We start from the raw sequence: 26,033 nt of genomic DNA on the forward strand, positions 1-26,033 counted from the left end.
AGTATAGAGTTTATGTTAAACAATAAATCAGGTTTGAATAAAGGAAGTCAGTACTTGAGTAGTATTTTAGCTTGATACTTTTACTTCTACTCAAGTCATTATTATTTTAAAGTAACAATACTTTTACTGAGTACAGTTAAGGGCTACTCTACTCTACCTCGGTGCATGTCCAAGGCAACCTAAAGTAAAGTTTGATATCAACTAATTCATGTGTTGTTTTCTGTGTGTTTTACATTCTGACATGTGATCAGTAGAGTGGTGTTCATCTTTGAAGTTCATAAATCTACCCTTGGACTGGTCACTCTTCAGGGAGACACAGCTGGGTACAGGAGACCCTGATCTGTGCTGATCAACCCTGATAGAAAGAGGATGAACATTATTTACATTATCATACAATCCTTCTAGTCAAACATCTCTTATATGAACTCTCTACTCTGAAGTATAAAACACTTCAACGTCCACAGGGAACATTTCAGAAGTGGAACGATCGTGGTGCAGAAACGTCTTTCTATGCTGAGTTTCTTGTCAAATTCTCCGTAACATACTCACTATGGGATATCAGCGCCCCCTGGCGATGAACAGAGCTACATACCATAAACTCCCGGGCCATTCATTGGCTGAGAAGGGTATGTCACGTGTCCGGTAGACCGGAAGAGGTATAAAACCTCTTGCGTGACGTGGCTCATCCTCTTTCGCTTCTCTGCATGGCAGATGCAACAGCTCAAGACATACCTTAATAATAACAAACGTAACTTTGATCAGGACAGAAACCAGCTTTAGCCCACTCGGTGGTACCTGTACCAACCAACGGGTTTTCCTCCTATTAAAAAAAAAAAAAAAAAATTTATTATTTCCGCTCCCGCGGCTATCTTCTGTTTCTTTCTTTTACTGCTAAAAGCAAGTTTTCCTCCAACCCTGAGTTTGTTTTTAATGACGAACATTAATTAACATGGTTCATTTGATGTCATTTGTACATGGTTTAGAGACAACTGTTAAAAATCAAGAGTGAACTATGAATGGTTGTTGAATAAATATATAAATACACATTTGAAAAAACACGTTAGAGAATCAGACCCCAGAATTCAACCTTTCTAGTTTTGTATTCATATATTGAACATACATTTGTTGTAATGTTTTTTAACCCTACTGTGGTGAAAACAAATCTATGAAATAAATACATTAATTCAATTTAAAGACAGAAACATAACCAGCTGAGAGTATGTTTTACCCTCCGTCCGTCCGTGTGTCCGTGTGTGTGTGTCTGTGTGTGTGTGTATATTCCGGCACTATACCTGCACCCAGTGATCTTGGTACATAGAAATTGATCTATTGAAGATTCTGACTTTCAAATGTACATATTTTTTGTTTTGATTGTATTGCTGTATTGTTGTATTGTGCTTTCTGCTTTGGCAATGTAAACGTATGTTTTCTCATGCCCATAAAGCCCTTTGAATTGAAATTGAAATTGAAAATTGTGTGTGTGTGTGTGTGTGTGTGTGTGTGTGTGTGTGTGTGTGTGTGTGTGTGTTAGCAGCTAATCTCCGGCACCGTTGGCCTGGTCGCTGCGAAACTGTGCACACACACTCCCTGGATGCCAATTCAGAACCTTTGCCTCAAATTTTTCACATGGGCCTATTATAGCGCCACCTGGAGGCCGATTTGTGCAAAACCCATTTCTTTACATTACTCCTACAGAATTTGTCCAAACGTCATGCAAATCGGTACACAGTGGCCCTCATTTATCAACAGAGCGTATAAACCGGCGTATATTTTTCCATATATTCGGCCGTACACCAACGTCGAAGTCATATTTATCAACGCATCCTACACAGCTGATCCGAGCGTACATTTGGTCCCAGCCTTGATAAATGTCACGGCTGAAACCGAGCGTCATTTAAATAACACGCCCTTAAATATTCTCAAAACGCCCCGATTTTACGACATGAAGATTGAAGAACCAGAATACGACCAAAGACATCATCATGAAAAGCCAATAATAAGAGTTCCCCCGCTCGCCTCGCCACACACGCCCCACCCTCTCTCTCTCACACACACACACACACACACACACACACACACACACACACACACACACACACACACACACACACACACACACACACACACACACACACACACACACACAGCTGTGTTTTTCATGTAATCCGTACCGTAGCGGTACAATCTTTGTCACGTAGGCTTGTAGCCTACATGAATGACATGTTATGATACCAATCACATCGCCATGAATGGAATACGTTTGTATATTAATTTATTTAACCCATACCGAGCAGTGCGCGTTCGAGTTACACTAAAATAAAGCAGTCATGTAGGCTATTCCCATTTCCCAGTGAGACTTGGACCGTCGGGCGGGCGGTGTCCCGTCCCGCTCCGCATTAATGAGAGATAGCCTGAAGAGAACATTAATGAATGAAGGCTGGTGTGTGTTGGATCATAGGTTAAATGTCTGATCTCCCGGTGGCCATGAAAATATAACAGCAGCGCCGCTGCACCGGTCTAAACTCGCAGAAGCGCTCATATATTTTGAAAATAGCAGATCTACAAGCTCAAAACGCGTCGCTATGCGACGTTGACTTGTGAGCTTGTAGATCTGCTATTTTCAATGCAGCCAGATCTACAATCTTAAGTCTAAGTAATGTCTCTGTATTCTATGATCCTATAGTTTACTGAGACACTACACTGTCTCTCTGTATTCTATGATCCTATAGTTTACTGAGACACTACACTGTCTCTCTGTATTCTATGATCCTATAGTTTACTGAGACACTACACTGTCTCTCTGTATTCTATGATCCTATAGTTTACTGAGACACTACACTGTCTCTCTGTATTCTATGATCCTATAGTTTACAAGGACACTACACTGTCTCTGTATTCTATGATCCTATAGTTTACTGAGACACTACACTGTCTCTCTGTATTCTATGATCCTATAGTTTACTGAGACACTACACTGTCTCTCTGTATTCTATGATCCTATAGTTTACTGAGACACTACACTGTCTCTCTGTATTCTATGATCCTATAGTTTACAAGGACACTACACTGTCTCTGTATTCTATGATCCTATAGTTTACTGAGACACTACACTGTCTCTCTGTATTCTATGATCCTATAGTTTACTGAGACACTACAGTGTCTCTCTGTATTCTATTATCCTATAGTTTACAAGGACACTACATTGTCTCTGTATTCTATGATCCTATAGTTTACTGAGACACTACACTGTCTCTCTGTATTCTATGATCCTATAGTTTACTGAGACACTACACTGTCTCTCTGTATTCTATGATCCTATAGTTTACTGAGACACTACACTGTCTCTCTGTATTCTATTATCCTATAGTTTACTGAAACACTACACCGTCTCTCTATATTCTATGATCCTATAGTTTACTGAGACACTACACTGTCTCTATGTATTCTATGATCCTATAGTTTACTGAGAAACTACACTGTCTCTGTATTCTATGACCCTATAGTTTACTGAGACACTAAACTGTCTCTCTATATTCTATGATTCTATAGTTTACTGAGACACTACACTGTCTCTCTGTATTCTATGATCCTATAGTTTACTGAGACACTACACTGTCTCTCTGTATTCTATGATCCTATAGTTTAGTGAGACACTACACTGTCTCTCTGTATTCTATGATCCTATAGTTTAATGAGACACTACACTGTCTCTCTGTATTCTATGATCCTATAGTTTACTGAGACACTACACGGTCTCTCTGTATTCTATGATCCTATAGTTTACTGAGACACTACACTGTCTCTCTGTATTCTATGATCCTATAGTTTATTGAACAACTACACTGTCTCTCTATATTCTATGATCCTATAGTTTACTGGGACACTACACTGTCTCTCCACATTCTATGATTCTATAGTTTACTGAGACACAACACTGTCTCTGTATTCTATTATCCTATAGTTTACTGAAACACTACACCGTCTCTCTATATTCTATGATCCTATAGTTTACTGAGACACTACACTGTCTCTATGTATTCTATGATCCTATAGTTTACTGAGAAACTACACTGTCTCTGTATTCTATGACCCTATAGTTTACTGAGACACTAAACTGTCTCTCTATATTCTATGATTCTATAGTTTACTGAGACACTACACTGTCTCTCTGTATTCTATGATCCTATAGTTTACTGAGACACTACACTGTCTCTCTGTATTCTATGATCCTATAGTTTAGTGAGACACTACACTGTCTCTCTGTATTCTATGATCCTATAGTTTAATGAGACACTACACTGTCTCTCTGTATTCTATGATCCTATAGTTTACTGAGACACTACACGGTCTCTCTGTATTCTATGATCCTATAGTTTACTGAGACACTACACTGTCTCTCTGTATTCTATGATCCTATAGTTTATTGAACAACTACACTGTCTCTCTATATTCTATGATCCTATAGTTTACTGGGACACTACACTGTCTCTCCACATTCTATGATTCTATAGTTTACTGAGACACAACACTGTCTCTGTATTCTATGATCCTATAGTTTACTGAGACACTACACTGTCTCTCTGTATTCTATGATCCTATAGTTTACTGAGACACTACACTGTCTCTGTATTCTATGATCCTATAGTTTACTGAGACACTACACTGTCTCTCTGTATTCTATGATCCTATAGTTTACTGAGACACTACACTGTCTCTCTGTATTCTATGATCCTATAGTTTACTGATACATTACTGTCTCTGTATTCTATGATCCTATAGTTTAATGAGACACTACACTGTCTCTCTGTATTCTATGATCCTATAGTTTACTGAGACACTACACTGTCTCTCTGTATTCTATGATCCTATAGTTTACTGAGACACTACACTGTCTCTCCACATTCTATGATTCTATAGTTTACTGAGACACTACACTGTCTCTGTATTCTATGATCCTATAGTTTACTGAGACACTACACGGTCTCTCTGTATTCTATGATCTTATAGTTTACTGAGACACTACACTGTCTCTCTGTATTCTATGATCCTATAGTTTATTGAACAACTACACTGTCTCTCTATATTCTATGATCCTATAGTTTACTGGGACACTACACTGTCTCTCCACATTCTATGATTCTATAGTTTACTGAGACACAACACTGTCTCTGTATTCTATGATCCTATAGTTTACTGAGACACTACACTTTATCTCTGTATTCTATGATCCTATAGTTTACTGAGACACTACACTGTCTCTCTGTATTCTATGATCCTATAGTTTACTGAGACACTACACTGTCTCTGTATTCTATGATCCTATAGTTTACTGAGACACTACGCTGTCTCTCTGTATTCTATGATCCTATAGTTTACTGAGACATTACACGGTCTCTCTGTATTCTATGATCCTATAGTTTACTGAGACACTACACTGTCTCTCTGTATTCTATGATCCTATAGTTTACTGAGACACTACAATGTCTCTGTATTCTATGATCCTATAGTTTACTGAGACACTACACTGTCTCTCTGTATTCTATGATCCTATAGTTTACTGAGACACTACACTGTCTCTCTGTATTCTATGATCCTATAGTTTACTGAGACACTACACTGTCTCTCTGTATTCTATGATCCTATAGTTTACTGAGACACTACACTGTCTCTCTGTATTCTATGATCCTATAGTTTACTGAGACACTACACTGTCTCTCTGTATTCTATGATCCTATAGTTTACTGATACATTACTGTCTCTGTATTCTATGATCCTATAGTTTACTGAGACACTACACTGTCTCTGTATTCTATGATCCTACAGTTTACTGAGACACTACACTGTCTCTCTGTATTCTATGATCCTATAGTTTACTAAGACACTACACTGTCTCTCTGTATTCTATGATCCTATAGTTTACTGAGACACTACACTGTCTCTCTGTATTCTATGATCCTATAGTTTACTGAGACACTACACTGTCTCTCTGTATTCTATGATCCTATAGTTTACTGAGACACTACACTGTCTCTCTGTATTCTATGATCCTATAGTTTACTGAGACACTACACTGTCTCTGTATTCTATATGATCCTATAGTTTACTGAGATACTACACTGTCTCTGTATTCTATGATCCTATAGTTTACTGAGACACTACACTGTCTCTCTGTATTCTATATGATCCTATAGTTTACTGAGATACTACACTGTCTCTGTATTCTATGATCCTATAGTTTACTGAGACACTACACTGTCTCTCTGTATTCTATGATCCTATAGTTTACTGACACACTACACTGTCTCTATGTATGCTATGATCCTATAGTTTACTTAGACACTACACTGTCTCTGTATTCTATGATCCTATAGTTTACTGAGACACTACACTGTCTCTGTATTCTATGATCCTATAGTTTACTGAGACACTACACTGTCTCTCTGTATTCTATGATCCTACAGTTTACTGAGACACTACACTGTCTCTCTGTATTCTATGATCCTATAGTTTACTGAGACACTACACTGTCTCTGTATTCTATGATCCTATAGTTTACTGAGACACTACACTGTCTCTCTGTATTCTATGATCCTATAGTTTACTAAGACACTACACTGTCTCTCTGTATTCTATGATCCTATAGTTTACTGAGACACTACACTGTCTCTGTATTCTATGATCCTATAGTTTACTGAGACACTACACTGTCTCTCTGTATTCTATGATCCTATAGTTTACTGAGACACTACACTGTCTCTCTGTATTCTATGATCCTATAGTTTACTGATACATTACTGTCTCTGTATTCTATGATCCTATAGTTTACTGAGACACTACACTGTCTCTGTATTCTATGATCCTATAGTTTACTGAGACACTACACTGTCTCTCTGTATTCTATGATCCTATAGTTTACTAAGACACTACACTGTCTCTCTGTATTCTATGATCCTATAGTTTACTGAGACACTACACTGTCTCTGTATTCTTTGATCCTATAGTTTACTGAGACACTACACTGTCTCTCTGTATTCTATGATCCTATAGTTTACTAAGACACTACACTGTCTCTCTGTATTCTATGATCCTATAGTTTACTGAGACACTACACTGTCTCTCTGTATTCTTTGATCCTATAGTTTACTGAGACACTACACTGTCTCTCTGTATTCTATGATCCTATAGTTTACTGAGACATTACTGTCTCTGTATTCTATGATCCTATAGTTTACTGAGACATTACTGTCTCTGTATTCTATGATCCTATAGTTTACAGAGACACTACACTGTCTCTATATTCTATGATCCTATAGTTTACTGAGACACTACACTGTCTCTGTATTCTATGATCCTATAGTTTACTGAGACACTACACTGTCCCTCTGTATTCTTTGATCCTATAGTTTACTGAGACACTACACTGTCTCTCTGTCTTCTATGATCCTATAGTTTACTGAGACACTACACTGTATCTCTGTATTCTTTAGTTTACTGAGACACTACACTGTCTCTGTATTCTATGATCCTATAGTTTACTGAGACACTACACTGTCTCCGTATTCTATGATCCTATAGTTTACTGAGACACTACACCGTCTCTCTGTATTCTTTGATCCTATAGTTTACTGAGACACTACACTGTCTCTCTGTATTCTATGATCCTATAGTTTACTGAGACACTACACTGTGTCTCTGTATTCTATGATCCTATAGTTTACTGAGACACTACACTGTCTCTCTGTATTCTATGATCCTATAGTTTACTGAGACACTACACTGTGTCTCTGTATTCTATGATCCTATAGTTTACTGAGACACTACACTGTCTCTCTGTATTCTATGATCCTATAGTTTACTGAGACACTACACTGTCTCTCCAAATTCTATGATTCTATAGTTTACTGAGACACTACACTGTCTCTGTATTCTATGATCCTATAGTTTACTGAGACACTACACGGTCTCTCTGTATTCTATGATCTTATAGTTTACTGAGACACTACACTGTCTCTCTGTATTCTATGATCCTATAGTTTATTGAACAACTACACTGTCTCTCTATATTCTATGATCCTATAGTTTACTGGGACACTACACTGTCTCTCCACATTCTATGATTCTATAGTTTACTGAGACACAACACTGTCTCTGTATTCTATGATCCTATAGTTTACTGAGACACTACACTTTATCTCTGTATTCTATGATCCTATAGTTTACTGAGACACTACACTGTCTCTCTGTATTCTATGATCCTATAGTTTACTGAGACACTACACTGTCTCTGTATTCTATGATCCTATAGTTTACTGAGACACTACGCTGTCTCTCTGTATTCTATGATCCTATAGTTTACTGAGACATTACACGGTCTCTCTGTATTCTATGATCCTATAGTTTACTGAGACACTACACTGTCTCTCTGTATTCTATGATCCTATAGTTTACTGAGACACTACAATGTCTCTGTATTCTATGATCCTATAGTTTACTGAGACACTACACTGTCTCTCTGTATTCTATGATCCTATAGTTTACTGAGACACTACACTGTCTCTCTGTATTCTATGATCCTATAGTTTACTGAGACACTACACTGTCTCTCTGTATTCTATGATCCTATAGTTTACTGAGACACTACACTGTCTCTCTGTATTCTATGATCCTATAGTTTACTGAGACACTACACTGTCTCTCTGTATTCTATGATCCTATAGTTTACTGATACATTACTGTCTCTGTATTCTATGATCCTATAGTTTACTGAGACACTACACTGTCTCTGTATTCTATGATCCTACAGTTTACTGAGACACTACACTGTCTCTCTGTATTCTATGATCCTATAGTTTACTAAGACACTACACTGTCTCTCTGTATTCTATGATCCTATAGTTTACTGAGACACTACACTGTCTCTCTGTATTCTATGATCCTATAGTTTACTGAGACACTACACTGTCTCTCTATATTCTATGATCCTATAGTTTACTGAGACACTACACTGTCTCTCTGTATTCTATGATCCTATAGTTTACTGAGACACTACACTGTCTCTGTATTCTATATGATCCTATAGTTTACTGAGATACTACACTGTCTCTGTATTCTATGATCCTATAGTTTACTGAGACACTACACTGTCTCTCTCTATTCTATATGATCCTATAGTTTACTGAGATACTACACTGTCTCTGTATTCTATGATCCTATAGTTTACTGAGACACTACACTGTCTCTCTGTATTCTATGATCCTATAGTTTACTTAGACACTACACTGTCTCTGTATTCTATGATCCTATAGTTTACTGAGACACTACACTGTCTCTGTATTCTATGATCCTATAGTTTACTGAGACACTACACTGTCTCTGTATTCTATGATCCTATAGTTTACTGAGACACTACACTGTCTCTCTGTATTCTATGATCCTACAGTTTACTGAGACACTACACTGTCTCTCTGTATTCTATGATCCTATAGTTTACTGAGACACTACACTGTCTCTGTATTCTATGATCCTATAGTTTACTGAGACACTACACTGTCTCTCTGTATTCTATGATCCTATAGTTTACTAAGACACTACACTGTCTCTCTGTATTCTATGATCCTATAGTTTACTGAGACACTACACTGTCTCTGTATTCTATGATCCTATAGTTTACTGAGACACTACACTGTCTCTCTGTATTCTATGATCCTATAGTTTACTGAGACACTACACTGTCTCTCTGTATTCTATGATCCTATAGTTTACTGATACATTACTGTCTCTGTATTCTATGATCCTATAGTTTACTGAGACACTACACTGTCTCTGTATTCTATGATCCTATAGTTTACTGAGACACTACACTGTCTCTCTGTATTCTATGATCCTATAGTTTACTAAGACACTACACTGTCTCTCTGTATTCTATGATCCTATAGTTTACTGAGACACTACACTGTCTCTGTATTCTTTGATCCTATAGTTTACTGAGACACTACACTGTCTCTCTGTATTCTATGATCCTATAGTTTACTGAGACACTACACTGTCTCTCTGTATTCTATGATCCTATAGTTTACTGAGACACTACACTGTCTCTCCACATTCTATGATTCTATAGTTTACTGAGACACTACACTGTCTCTGTATTCTATGATCCTATAGTTTACTGAGACACTACACGGTCTCTCTGTATTCTATGATCTTATAGTTTACTGAGACACTACACTGTCTCTCTGTATTCTATGATCCTATAGTTTATTGAACAACTACACTGTCTCTCTATATTCTATGATCCTATAGTTTACTGGGACACTACACTGTCTCTCCACATTCTATGATTCTATAGTTTACTGAGACACAACACTGTCTCTGTATTCTATGATCCTATAGTTTACTGAGACACTACACTTTATCTCTGTATTCTATGATCCTATAGTTTACTGAGACACTACACTGTCTCTCTGTATTCTATGATCCTATAGTTTACTGAGACACTACACTGTCTCTGTATTCTATGATCCTATAGTTTACTGAGACACTACGCTGTCTCTCTGTATTCTATGATCCTATAGTTTACTGAGACATTACACGGTCTCTCTGTATTCTATGATCCTATAGTTTACTGAGACACTACACTGTCTCTCTGTATTCTATGATCCTATAGTTTACTGAGACACTACAATGTCTCTGTATTCTATGATCCTATAGTTTACTGAGACACTACACTGTCTCTCTGTATTCTATGATCCTATAGTTTACTGAGACACTACACTGTCTCTCTGTATTCTATGATCCTATAGTTTACTGAGACACTACACTGTCTCTCTGTATTCTATGATCCTATAGTTTACTGAGACACTACACTGTCTCTCTGTATTCTATGATCCTATAGTTTACTGAGACACTACACTGTCTCTCTGTATTCTATGATCCTATAGTTTACTGATACATTACTGTCTCTGTATTCTATGATCCTATAGTTTACTGAGACACTACACTGTCTCTGTATTCTATGATCCTACAGTTTACTGAGACACTACACTGTCTCTCTGTATTCTATGATCCTATAGTTTACTAAGACACTACACTGTCTCTCTGTATTCTATGATCCTATAGTTTACTGAGACACTACACTGTCTCTCTGTATTCTATGATCCTATAGTTTACTGAGACACTACACTGTCTCTCTGTATTCTATGATCCTATAGTTTACTGAGACACTACACTGTCTCTCTGTATTCTATGATCCTATAGTTTACTGAGACACTACACTGTCTCTGTATTCTATATGATCCTATAGTTTACTGAGATACTACACTGTCTCTGTATTCTATGATCCTATAGTTTACTGAGACACTACACTGTCTCTCTGTATTCTATATGATCCTATAGTTTACTGAGATACTACACTGTCTCTGTATTCTATGATCCTATAGTTTACTGAGACACTACACTGTCTCTCTGTATTCTATGATCCTATAGTTTACTGACACACTACACTGTCTCTATGTATGCTATGATCCTATAGTTTACTTAGACACTACACTGTCTCTGTATTCTATGATCCTATAGTTTACTGAGACACTACACTGTCTCTGTATTCTATGATCCTATAGTTTACTGAGACACTACACTGTCTCTCTGTATTCTATGATCCTACAGTTTACTGAGACACTACACTGTCTCTCTGTATTCTATGATCCTATAGTTTACTGAGACACTACACTGTCTCTGTATTCTATGATCCTATAGTTTACTGAGACACTACACTGTCTCTCTGTATTCTATGATCCTATAGTTTACTAAGACACTACACTGTCTCTCTGTATTCTATGATCCTATAGTTTACTGAGACACTACACTGTCTCTGTATTCTATGATCCTATAGTTTACTGAGACACTACACTGTCTCTCTGTATTCTATGATCCTATAGTTTACTGAGACACTACACTGTCTCTCTGTATTCTATGATCCTATAGTTTACTGATACATTACTGTCTCTGTATTCTATGATCCTATAGTTTACTGAGACACTACACTGTCTCTGTATTCTATGATCCTATAGTTTACTGAGACACTACACTGTCTCTCTGTATTCTATGATCCTATAGTTTACTAAGACACTACACTGTCTCTCTGTATTCTATGATCCTATAGTTTACTGAGACACTACACTGTCTCTGTATTCTTTGATCCTATAGTTTACTGAGACACTACACTGTCTCTCTGTATTCTATGATCCTATAGTTTACTAAGACACTACACTGTCTCTCTGTATTCTATGATCCTATAGTTTACTGAGACACTACACTGTCTCTCTGTATTCTTTGATCCTATAGTTTACTGAGACACTACACTGTCTCTCTGTATTCTATGATCCTATAGTTTACTGAGACATTACTGTCTCTGTATTCTATGATCCTATAGTTTACTGAGACATTACTGTCTCTGTATTCTATGATCCTATAGTTTACAGAGACACTACACTGTCTCTATATTCTATGATCCTATAGTTTACTGAGACACTACACTGTCTCTGTATTCTATGATCCTATAGTTTACTGAGACACTACACTGTCCCTCTGTATTCTTTGATCCTATAGTTTACTGAGACACTACACTGTCTCTCTGTCTTCTATGATCCTATAGTTTACTGAGACACTACACTGTATCTCTGTATTCTTTAGTTTACTGAGACACTACACTGTCTCTGTATTCTATGATCCTATAGTTTACTGAGACACTACACTGTCTCCGTATTCTATGATCCTATAGTTTACTGAGACACTACACCGTCTCTCTGTATTCTTTGATCCTATAGTTTACTGAGACACTACACTGTCTCTCTGTATTCTATGATCCTATAGTTTACTGAGACACTACACTGTGTCTCTGTATTCTATGATCCTATAGTTTACTGAGACACTACACTGTCTCTCTGTATTCTATGATCCTATAGTTTACTGAGACACTACACTGTGTCTCTGTATTCTATGATCCTATAGTTTACTGAGACACTACACTGTCTCTCTGTATTCTATGATCCTATAGTTTACTGAGACACTACACTGTCTCTCTGTATTCTATGATCCTATAGTTTACTGAGACACTACACTGTCTCTCTGTATTCTATGATCCTATAGTTTACTGAGACACTACACTGTCTCTCTGTATTCTATTATCCTATAGTTTACTGAAAAACTACACTGTCTCTCTGTATTCTATGATCCTATAGTTTACTGAGACACTACACTGTCTCTCTGTATTCTATATGATCCTATAGTTTACTGAGATACTACACTGTCTCTGTATTCTATGATCCTATAGTTTACTGAGACACTACACTGTCTCTCTGTATTCTATGATCCTATAGTTTACTGAGACACTACACTGTCTCTCTGTATTCTATGATCCTATAGTTTACTGAGACACTACACTGTCTCTCTGTATTCTATATGATCCTATAGTTTACTGAGATACTACACTGTCTCTGTATTCTATGATCCTATAGTTTACTGAGACACTACACTGTCTCTCTGTATTCTATGATCCTATAGTTTACTGACACACTACACTGTCTCTATGTATTCTATGATCCTATAGTTTACTGAGACACTACACTGTCTCTATGTATTCTATGATCCTATAGTTTACTGACACACTACACTGTCTCTATGTATGCTATGATCCTATAGTTTACTGACACACTACACTGTCTCTATGTATGCTATGATCCTATAGTTTACTGAGACACTACACTGGCTCTCTGTATTCTATAATTCTATAGCTTACTGAGACACTACACCGTCTTTATGTATTCTATGATCCTATAGTTTACTGAGACACTACACTGTCTCTGTATTCTATGATCCTATAGTTTACTGAGACACTACACTGTCTCTGTATTCTATGATCCTATAGTTTACTGAGACACTACACTGTCTCTCTGTATTCTATGATCCTATAGTTTACTGAGACACTACACTGTCTCTCTGTATTCTATGATCCTATAGTTTACTGAGACACTACACTGTAGTGTCTCTTCATATAACTGGTCCTCACTAATGATCATTATAAGATGACTCCATTTCTGTATATCAGGGCTGTGGAGAGTTCAGAAACGTGCCTACCAGTGATATCATCGTTAGGCAGGTTTCAAATGTTTAATTGATGCAAAAACAGTGGCTTCTATTATATTCTTATTATTTAATAACATCTGGGTGAACATTCAGCAAAAGTAACAGATCTACAAGCTCACGCCATGACACATTGTGAGCTTGTAGATCGGCTATTTTTGGCAAAGCGATTTGGTGTAGAGGGGAAAGTATATAGAGTTTATATTACACAATAAATCAGGTTTGAATAAAGGAAGTCATTACTTGCGTAGTATTTTCACTAGATACTTTTACTTCTACTTAAGTAATTATTATTTTAAAGTAACAATTATTTTTCTTGAGTACAGTTTAGGGCTACTCTATGTCCAAGAAAACCTAATAATGACTGAATCAAAGATCATTACAGCTGACAGTGAGATACTCTACTACTGTTTACATCTGTGAGCAGATACAAGACATTCTTTGTGTCTTTCCAGATGAAGTTCACAGAGATCAGTGATCTTACTTTGTGTCTGGAGGTCCCGGTTCATTACTGAAGTTAGGAGGATGTTGTTTAGACCAATCACTCTGCATAGACAAACAGCTGGGTGTTGGAGACTCTGGTCTGTGGTGAACACTTCTGGAATCATAATAAATCAAAGTTTATTCAATTATCTTATACTGTTCAATAAACTTTGATTATAAATCAAAGTTTATTCAATTATCTTATACTGACCATGATGTGTGTTGATACATTACTGTAGGGTTGATAATAGAACATCATTATTATTTTATAATAGACTAGGTGTGTTGATACATTACTGTAGGGTTGATAATAGAACATCATTATTATTTTATAATAGACTAGGTGTGTTGATACATTACTGTAGGGTTGATAATAGAACATCATTATTATGTTATAATAGACTAGGTGTGTTGATACATTACTGTAGGGTTGACAATAAAACATTATTATTATGTTATAATAGACTAGGTGTGTTGATACATTACTGTAGGGTTGATAATAGAACATCATTATTATGTTATAATAGACTAGGTGTGTTGATACATTACTGTAGGGTTGACAATAGAACATTATTATTATGTTATAATAGACTAAGTGCAACTAGTGGGCTTTCTGCTGATAGCCTACTTCCCAGAATGCATCTGGCACCAGACACACTGAGCAGTGGTAACATAAACACTCTCACAGGAGGACTTAATATAATAAAAGACACATCTGTGTGTTTGTCAATACAGTATCTATCTTGCTTGATTTGCTCTTTTTATTAGTTAAATATGTATATAACCTAGAGACAGACACCACCACTTTTAACCTGTCATTATAGGTGTGACATTTTAAAAGAAAATTGCAGATCTACTAGCTCATATAGCATGGTGATGCAAGGTATTGTGAGCTTGTAGATCTGCTGTACTGATTCTGCTACTTTGGTGCACCACAATGCATGCAGTTCATTATTACACAGTTGCATCTAGTGGAGCCGGACTCATAATTATCAAAGTTAACATACACAGACAATGTATTCTGTGGATTTATGTTTAAAATATTGAAGGATGTTGTCATTGGTCAAATAGTCAACATATTGTCTCTCACAACTCCTCACATATTTCACTTCTGTCTAAACTTGAACTATGACCTTTGAGGTCACATTGAGGCAACATTAGAGAGAATATTAGGCTAAAAGTCTATTAGTTATCTTTCAATGAATCAGTCTGTAAACCTTTAATCAACATAAATCTATCTCATGTACTTTGGACAGTGTGATGAGTTTATTAATAACTGAAAATAAACTTTATTAAAACCATCATAACCTGTCCATACTTCAAAACTAAAGTATTAAGAGCCAGAACATTATATACCTCATGATCTCTGCTCAGTAGAGTTTGATAACAACTAAATCATGTGTTGTTTTCTGTGTGTTTTACATTCTGACCTGTGATCAGTAGAGTGGTGTTCATCTTTGAAGTCAATATATCTACCCTTGGACTGGTCACTCTTCATGGAGACACAGCTGGGTACAGGAGACCCTGATCTGTGCTGATCAACCCTGATAGAAAGAGAGGATGAACATTATTTACTTTATTTATATTCAGTCATTACAATCCATCAGTCTCTATTGACGGACTGGACTGCAACACCTATAGTTTACTGAGACACTACACTGTCTCTCTGTATTCTATATGATCATATAGTTTACTGAGACACTACACTGTCTCTCTGTATTCTATATGATCATATAGTTTACTGAGACACTACACTGTCTCTGTATTCTATGATCCTATAGTTTACTGAGACACTACACTGTCTCTCTGTATTCTATGATCCTATAGTTCACTGAGACACTACACTGTCTCTGTATTCTATTATCATATAGTTTACTGAGACACTACACTGTCTCTCTTTATTCTATTATCCTATAGTTTACTGAAACACTACACTGTCTCTCTGTATTCTATGATCCTATAGTTTACTGAGACACTACACTGTCTCTGTATTCTATGATCCTATAGTTTACTGAGACACTACACTGTCTCTGTATTCTATGATCCTATAGTTTACTGAGACACTACACTGTCTCTGTATTCTATGATCCTATAGTTTACTGAGACACAAGACTGTCTCTCTGTATTCTATGATCCTATAGTTTACTGAGACACTACACTGTATCTCTGTTATTCTATGATCCTATAGTTTACTGAGACACTACACTGTATCTCTATATTCTATGATCCTATAGTTTACTGAGACACTACACTGTCTCTCTGTATTATGTGATCCTATAGTTTACTGAGACACTACACTGTCTCTCTGTATTATATGATCCTATAGTTTACTGAGACACTACACTGTCTCTCTATATTCTATGATCCTATAGTTTACTGAGACACTACACTGTCTCTATACATTCTATGATCCTATAGTTTACTGAGACACTACACTGTCTCTCTGTGTTCTATGATCCTATAGTTTACTGAGACACTACACTGTCTCTCTGTATTCTATGATCCTATAGTTTACTGAGACACTACACTGTCTCTGTATTCTATGATCCTATAGTTTACTGAGACACTACACTGTCTCTCTGTATTCTATGATCCTATAGTTTACTGAGACACTACACTGTCTCTGTATTCTATGATCCTATAGTTTACTGAGACACTACACTGTCTCTCTGTATTCTATGATCCTATAGTTTACTGAGACACTACACTGTAGTGTCTCTTCATATAACTGGTCCTCACTAATGATCATTATAAGATGACACAATTTCTGTATATCAGGGCTGTGGATAGTTCAGAAACGTGCCTACCAGTGACATCATCGGTAGGCAGGTTTCAAATGTTTAATTGATGCAAAAACAGTGGCTTCTATTATATTCTGATTATGTAATAACATCTGGGTGAAAATTCAGCAAAAGTAACAGATCTACAAGCTCACGCCATGACACATTGTGAGCTTGTAGATCGGCTATTTTTGGCAAAGCGATTTGGTGTGGAGGGGAAAGTATATAGAGTTTATATTACACAATAAATCATGTTTGAATAAAGGAAGTCATTACTTGAGTAGTATTTTCACTTGATACTTTTACTTCTACTTAAGTCATTATTATCTTAAAGTAACAATACTTTTACTTGAGTACAGTTTAGGGCTACTCATCTGTCCAAGACAACCTAAGAATGACTGAATCAAAGCATTGTAAATAGACTACTATATGCTATTATGCTTCTCTCTCTCTCTCTCCACCGATGCTGCAGCCTGCTGCTCTGTCTGTGAGAGACAGCAGGCATAGTGTGTGTGAAGGAGGGTGGAGGGAGGGGCCACAGCTGACTCTCTTAAAGAGACAGAGACAGGCAGACAGGCTGCTCTGCCAGTAGTAAGTACATTATTATTGTCATCAATATGGGTGAAAATAATCGGGTTTATTTTGAGATCGGTTCGATACCGATATGGCATTTTACGATTTCCATACGTTACCGTTATAATCGTGCATCCCTAATTGTAGGTGTGACATTTAAAAGAAAATAGCAGATCTACAAGCTCACAAAGCATTGTGATGCAAGGTATTTTGAGCTTGTAGATCTGCTTTTTTTTGCTACTTTTAACTACCACACTATTAAAACCATCATAACCTGTTTATACTACAAAACTAAAGTATTAAGAGCCAGAACATTATATACCTCATGATCTGTGCTCAGTAGATTTGATAACAACTAAATCATGTGTTGTTTTCTGTGTGTTTTACATTCTGACCTGTGATCAGTAGAGTGCTGTTCATCTTTGAAGTTAATAGGTCTGTCCATGGACCAGTCACTCTTCATGGAGACACAGCTGGGTACAGGAGACCCTGATCTCTGATGATCAACCCTGATAGAAAGAGAGGATGAACTTTATTTACTTTATTTATATTCAATCATTACAATCCATGTGGAATCTCTAGTGACGGACTGGACTGATACACAATGATGACGATGATGATCTTACCTCTCATGTTCTTCACACAGGGTGCTTTTAGAGGCCACGCCCCCTTCCTCTCTCTCCACAGACTCACTCATGGTAGAGCAGAGACCTTTAAACGCACGCACACACACACACACACACACACACACACACACACACACACACACACACACACACACACACGTGTTTTTTTTTATAGTCGTTCTAAAAAACTAAACCTTCATGAAGTGTTTTCATACAGTTATGAGTTTCTGTAGATTCATTGTTATCAATACAACAAATTGATATGAAAACCAACATGTACTTTAGAATACTAGTGTTTTTTAAAAGCAACTGCTCCAGCAATAAGTCAGGTAAAAGGTGTACAGGAGTAATATTCTAGAAAGAGTATCTGGCTGCAGTGTTGGAAAAGTTACTAAAACACAGTAATATATTACTTATTACATATTACTTGTTTAAAAAGTAATATAGTTACTTTACTTATTACTCCCTGTCAAAAGTAATTAGTTACTTTACTAGTTACTGGAAAAAAGTAATAATATTACTTTAAGTTACATATTACTTTAGTTACTTTCCAACACTGTCTGGCTGTAATACTGAACATTGTGTTGCCATGGTGATACACATTGTGTTGCCATGGTGATAAACATTGTGTTGTCATGGTGACAAGACACACAGCACCATAGTTTCACTTCCAGTTGTGTCAGTTTCTGGGAAATGGCCTGATCTCTCTCTCTCTCTCTCTCTCTCTCTCTCTCTCCCTCTCTGTACGAGGCAGGACAGAGTAGAACCCTGATCTCTCTCTCTCTCTCTCTCTCTCTCTCTCCCTCTCTGTACGAGGCAGGACAGAGTAGAACCCAAGCACAAGATGAGAGGCAGAGCAGCTCATATCATACATTATGTTCAACAAAGCAAGAGGAGTAGGCAGCCAATCAAAGTCCAGGTACAGGCAAAGTCAATCACCGGTAATCAGTCAGAACACGACAGAAACAAGAAGGGAGAAAGGGAAAACTATACTGGGAAAGCTAGGGGAACTTAATACAAGGCAACAAGGAGTCAGGAAACAAAGACTGATATTTCTGAATGATTGAGACCATTGTAAAATAATCTGCTGTCTTGTTTTTCCATGTAAACTCTACATCATTTTATTTAGGTATCCAAAGAGCAGAGAGAGTAAAGACTCTCACTGGGCAGCCATAAACTCTCAGGTGTTGATAGACTGATTGACAGATGTCTGACAATCAATCAGTCAACACCTGTTGACAGCTCACGCGCGTGTGTAGTGGAGTGGAAGTAAAAGTATTAGAAATCGGAAATACTCGAGTAAAGTACAAATGCCTCAAAATTGTACTTAAATACAGTACTTGAGTACATGTACTTAGTTACTTTTTGGATTATTATATTGATTTGATTATTATTATAAAACATAGAGTAAGAAAATAGCTGATCTACAAGCTCACGATGCATCACAAATCACGATTTGATGCATTGTGAGCTTGTAGATCTGCTATTTTCAAAATATTTGTATACATTTGAAAACTTGTGAGCTGTCAACAGATGTTGACTGATTGATTGTCAGACAGCTGTCAATCAGTCTATCAACAGCTGAGAGTTCATGGCTGCCCAGTGAGTCTTTACTCTCTCTGCTCTTTGCATACCTAAATAAAATGATGTAGAGCAGGGGTCCTCAACAGGCGGACCGCGGTCCGGACACCTCTCTGTGGACCCTGGGAAAATTATAATAAAAAAAAAAAAATGTTACCCTAAAACCGAAATAAAGTAACAAAAACGGGGGAAAAAGTACCCGAATCCGCCAAAATCCGCGGAAAAAATCCCCTGATGTAGAGAGTACATGGAAAAACAAGACAGCAGATTATTTTACAATGGTCTCAATCATTCAGAAATAATGTTTGTTCATGAGCTGCTCCAAGCCGGCTCCATCCACTGCAATGTATTTCACCAAAACTTCCGGTGCGAGTTTTGCCACAACATGAGATATCTAGAGAACGGACGGAATTTATGTGTCCTTTCCTTTCAAAAGCTTCCTTGAGACAAGACAGGAAACAGTGACTGGGCAAAACAGGAAACACAAGGGCCTGGCTCACACAGTTAAAACAAGCGTTTTGTCGCTGCCTTATGTGAGGCATAAGGCCGTTTCAATTCATTCCCTATGGAAGTCACATGGTCTGATCAAACTGACTTGCCTTAGGGGAGGGAGGGGGAGGGAGGGAGGGGGAGGGAGGGGGAGGGAGGGAGGGGGAGGGGGAGGGGGGGTAAAACCAGAGAGCGGCGAAGCAAGTTCTCTCTCTCTCTCTCTCTCTCTCTCTCTCTCTCTCTCTCTCTCTCTCTCTCTCTCTCTCTCTCTCTCTCTCTCTCTCATCTTCAAGTGCACGACGAGTCGTAATGTGACCCGGGTTTGTGAGCTTGTAGATCTGCTGTTTTCAAAAAAGGGCTCGGCACATTTTGAAAGATCTCAGTACTTTTACTTTAGCACTGTATATTTAAGTATAATTTGATGCCAATACATTTGTACTTTTACTCAAGTACAATTTTTAATCCAGGTATTTTTACATTGTGGTATATTTGCTACTAAAGTAAAAACTAACTGTCAAGGAGTTTATAAGGACTTTATAAACATTTAGGACAATCTCTTATGATTTCACACAACAATGATTAACATCTTTAACGTCCTTTAAACAGTCCAAGGCCTCGCAGATCTACAAGCTCACAACGTGTCACGCTGCAACACGTTGTGAGCTTGTCGATCTGCTATTTTCACAGAACGTTTTCCCCCCAGAATAGTGAAGCTAGGAGGTTAAAGTTTATAATATCAGATTAGATTAGTTTTAGTTTGAGAATAATGACTCTACATTAACTTTTACATCATAGAGGGAATAACACTAGTATATGTTATTAAAACACTTACCTTACATTAAACTGTATGTGTTGGTTCTTCTGCGTTGCTGTCTGTGTCAAAATGGAGGCTGAACACAGAGTGTTTACAGTCATACTGTTTCTTATAAAGGGAGGAACCTTTATGTCACTTCCAACAACAGTATGGAACAATCCTGGTCTCATGCTGCCATCTACTGGTTACTGTGTGGTACTACAGCAGCCTATGTGCTCTACTATTTGTTTAATCACAACCACTTTTCTAGATTTGCTGCAGAGTAAAAACTTGAGTAAAAGTATCAACAGCCTATCGCAATGTAGAAATAAGCCTACTCTGTTACAAGTAAAAGTCCAGAGTTAAACATTTACTTGAGTAAAAGTACAAAAGTATTGGTATCAAAATGCATTTAAAGTACCAAAAGTAGAAAGTACTCATTTTGCAGAATGTCCTGTTTCACAAGTTTCAAATGTATAAAAAATCTTTTGAAAATAGCAGATCTACAAGCTCACAATGCGTCACGATGCAACACATTGTGAGCTTGTAAATCTGCTATTTTCAAATTGCAGAGATGTATATAAGGCAGAAGTGGTCAAGTTTTGTAATGGTAATCACAATCTACAAAGTAAGTAGTAACTAAAGTTTTCAAATAATTGTAATGGAGTAAAAAAGTACAATATTTGCCTCTGAGATGTGAGAGTAAAAGTGAAAGTATTGAAAATCGGAAATGCTCCCGTAAAGTCAAATAAATATCTCAAAATTGTACTTACGTATAGTAGTTCAGCAAGAGTACTTAGTTACTTTACACCACTGCAAGTAACCCAGTGAGTGAGCAGTAATCTGCAGTCATACTGTTTCTTGGGGGTTCAGACGTATCCAGTTCCATGGGGGGGGGGGGGGGGACGAAGAAAAATAGAAAACCTCCGACGGAAGGTTTTTCACGGGTGGGAAAACGGAAAGCTCGTCCTAAAACACACTGCCCCATTTTTGTTCGCGGTCCGAGGCCGCCGGATTAGACCCGGGGCGAGGGTGTTTTAGGACGACGGTTCTTGTTTTCCATTTCTGAATGGAGAGGTTCTTTTGATACCGAATTAAAGTTAGAAAAAACCCAAATAAAAGGGGAAAAAGTTTTAAAAAAACGTACATTTTGGTGCGCGTGTGCTCAGGGCACGCATGTGCGCGCGCACGCTCAGGGCACCACGTGTCCCCCTTGGTTCCCCTGTGATGGACGGTCTCCTCCCAGCCAGGTCTCCTCCCACACAGGACCTGAGTTGAATGCATGAGTCAGTGGGACGACCAGAAAACTGTGCAATAAATACTATAATAATAAACAGACCCCTTCTTAAATACATAGATATGTAACACCTCCTATCCCATCGACTCTACGCCGTGTGCTCAACCGCTTCCGGTCGGCGAGTAGCGTCGAGTTTGAAGTCGGCAGGTCGGACGGTTCTCTGGAACACGTGAATAACAGACGTAGTATAAAGACCTGAGACATTTACATTCATTGTAAGACGATTAGAATAAAAGTTTAAAAACTTGTTTGAAATGACCAAACCTGCCTACCGATGATGTCACTGGTGGGCAGGTTTCTGAACCGTCCACAGCCCTCCAATGAAACGCAGAGGGAGTGAGTAGACAGAAATGGTGCCGTCTGATAATGAGCATCAGTGAGTAAAGATAAGGTTAAACATGGGGTGAAGGGCTCCTTCAACTCTTATTCTGCCAAGCCACTGACGAGAACGACCAGATTTGTGTTTCCAGTGGTTTCCCACCAGTTGGCGCTGTTCGCTACCATATGAATGATGCTTTCACTGCATGATGACGACAGACCCGCGATCTCCGTGAGGAGTCGGACGGCGATCACGGATAATATTCCATGATTTTTTAAAAGGTCTGTAAAATCGCTCGTTTTCGCTGGCAGTAGCGTCACACTATTACACTATTACTCTGGCATTTAAAGTAAATAAAAGGGTGACCCGATGGTCAAATGGTTAGGGTGTGTACCACACAGACTCTAATATGCCTGACAAGTGAGTCTTCGGTTCAATTCCCAGGCCTCCCGGAACAGTTGCTGCGTGACACTCCCCTTCTCTCCCAGTTTGTCGTTAGGGGTGGGACGATATATCGATATCGCGATATATCGCGATACTTTCTCCTGCGATAACTAATCGATATACTGCCGAAAAATATCGATATATATATATATATATATTTTTTTTTTTTGTGATACGTTGTTTTTCCTACTCTGTATTTGTGCAATGATGATTTTGAACTGTTTGGTGCTATTTTATGTGTTTATGAATTGAATACCCCTAATTGTCGTATCACTATTGATTAAGGCAGGAAAAGAACAGCAAGAACAGAAGAAGAAGAAGAAAAGAATGACACCATGAATCAATTGGGGAAAGTAATGTACATCTCCTTGGCTGGCATTTATTGCTACTATATGATCTGAATATTCATCATTCACATTGCTTTCCTGTGTTAATAACGTTACATTTATATTTAAGTCTACCGTGTCTCCCAACAGGTCCTGACGTTCCGTTAAGTTCCATAACACTGTTTATTAGAGAGCAATCTAACATCATTTCATGGAAAATGTCATAAAAAAACAGAGAAATATTTTAACCCACTGAATGCATCTGTGTCATTTTAAGATTTATTTGGCTATTCAAAAATAGCAGATATACAAGCTCATAGCATGGCACCGAGTGCCGCGCTATGAGCTTGTAGATCTGCTATTTTTCAAAAAAGAAAAAAAAATCTTGAAAATGTGTGCACATTTTTTTAATATATTTTGTACTCAAATGTTTGAATCAGTAATAAGCATTGAGTCACAGATCTTCATGATTTAAAAAAAAATAGCAGATCTACAAGCAGATCTACAAGCTCATAGTAGAGCTTGTAGATCTGCTATTTTGTAATAGCCAAAATAATCTAAAAATGACACACAAATGCGTTCCCGGTCTTAATGGGTTAATAATATCTCATATAGCACAACTCTAATTAGTGAGCACACCTGGAGGGAATTATAATAATAAGGGTAATAATAAGGGTAATAATTATAATTATAATAATAATAATAATAATAATAATAATAATAATAATGATATCAAAATGTATATTTTACTGCATTGTTGCTTGTGTGATCATCGGGGAGAGTACGTTATAAATTGTTAGTACATAAATATATGAGCGGTGGGTCAAGGACTAAGACTTTCAGATGACAGGAAATATACAATTCATAAAAAATAAAAACATTTTGACTTTCTGATATAAGATACACAAAGGCTTCTAAAATGTACATACATCCAACACACAAAAAACAAAACAAAATTGCTTTTTTTTCAAAATATTGCAGAACTGCTGGAAGACAAGTACTATTAAAAATATGAGTTATTATTATATGGGACTGATGGTGTAGAAAGCACTGAAGTCCTGACGTCACTGCCGCTAGAGGGCGCTGTTCCGCTGGTTCGTGGCTTTATTTTGTTGTGTTGAAATCCCCATAGGGGAATCTTAGATCGCCTCATATAAGAACTGTGTTCCAAACATAAACACACCACCCTGGCGATTTGACTCACATGGATATGAAGCATCGACTGAAGGTGTAAATGTACACATTTACCCAAAGAGTAACTCAATAAACAGTAGAAACGAGTCAAACGACCCAAAGACATTTCCCATGAACGCGGCTGCTGTAGGGACAGTGATTTCAGACCCGGACGTGGTAGTTCTTAAGAACCTTTAAGGCAGAATTAATTCAGAAATGCCGTTTATGTTTGGAACACAGTTCTTATATGACGTGATCTAAGATTCCCCAATGGGGATTTCAAAACAAAAAAATAAAGCCACGAACCAGCGGAACAGCGCCCTCTGGCGGCAGTGACGTCAGACTTCGGTGCTCTATAATGGCTTAGTCAGGACCACTATTTCAGTGATGAGATTTGGTTAAGACCCTAGTAGACCCTAAGTAGTTTTTTTTACAGTGTAGAGATGTCCAAAATGCCTTGGCATTCACTGTTGGGTTTTGGTTAAAACGATTAAACATGAGACGTTTAACCCAAATTAGTACTTTATATTATGACTTTAAGTTCATATACCGGTAGAAAGACATCATGTCCTCTCTAACTGTCTCAACATATCATACCTCTAGAAATGGCTTTGACGTGGAAACCTTTCGTTATTAAAAAACAATTTAGTTAAAAACCCAAACGCTCCTCCATCCAAAAAAGAAAACCGCCAAGAACACCGACTTTTAAAAGCCAGCTTTGTGTCTCCTGAAACAAAAACAAAACAAATCCAACAAATCCAACTAGAATGAAGACAGGAGTTTGTGGCGCAGCGCAGCTATCAGACGTATTACTTTAGGATCAGTGTTGGAAAGTAACTAAAGTAATATGTAACTTAAAGTAATATTATTACTTTTTTCCAATAACTAGTAAAGTAACTAATTACTTTTGGCAGGGAGTAATAAGTAAAGTAACTATATTACTTTTTTAAACAAGTAATATGTAAGTAATATATTACTATGTTTTAGTAACTTTTCCAACACTGTTTAGGATG

The 26,033-nt window shown here is 37.4% G+C and overlaps 2 protein-coding genes across 3 annotated transcripts in view; one reads left to right on the forward strand and one right to left on the reverse strand.

The window, feature by feature from the left end:
• LOC308085682 (NACHT, LRR and PYD domains-containing protein 3-like) overlaps positions 1-21,552 on the reverse strand; it is a 51,307-nt gene extending 29,755 nt beyond the window's left edge. For both annotated transcript variants that reach the window (XM_080428936.1, XM_080428935.1), the window contains exons 1-6: positions 21,506-21,552; positions 18,599-18,683; positions 18,368-18,481; positions 16,050-16,163; positions 14,621-14,734; positions 242-355 (exon numbers count right to left, since the gene is read on the reverse strand). In XM_080428936.1, coding sequence (XP_080285062.1) covers positions 242-355; positions 14,621-14,734; positions 16,050-16,163; positions 18,368-18,481; positions 18,599-18,669 — 527 coding nt within the window. In that variant the 5' untranslated portion in view covers positions 18,670-18,683; positions 21,506-21,552. The remainder of the gene's footprint in view (positions 1-241; positions 356-14,620; positions 14,735-16,049; positions 16,164-18,367; positions 18,482-18,598; positions 18,684-21,505) is intronic.
• Positions 1-26,033, forward strand: part of LOC308086001 (immunoglobulin superfamily member 11-like) — a gene marked incomplete at both ends in the record, with an annotated part of 302,311 nt that overhangs the window by 255,642 nt on the left and 20,636 nt on the right. The gene's annotated exons all lie outside the window — the stretch shown is intronic.

This window comes from Gymnoscopelus braueri (assembly GCF_963280865.1).
Source record: "Gymnoscopelus braueri genome assembly, chromosome: 5".
Lineage (NCBI taxonomy): Eukaryota > Metazoa > Chordata > Actinopteri > Myctophiformes > Myctophidae > Gymnoscopelus > Gymnoscopelus braueri.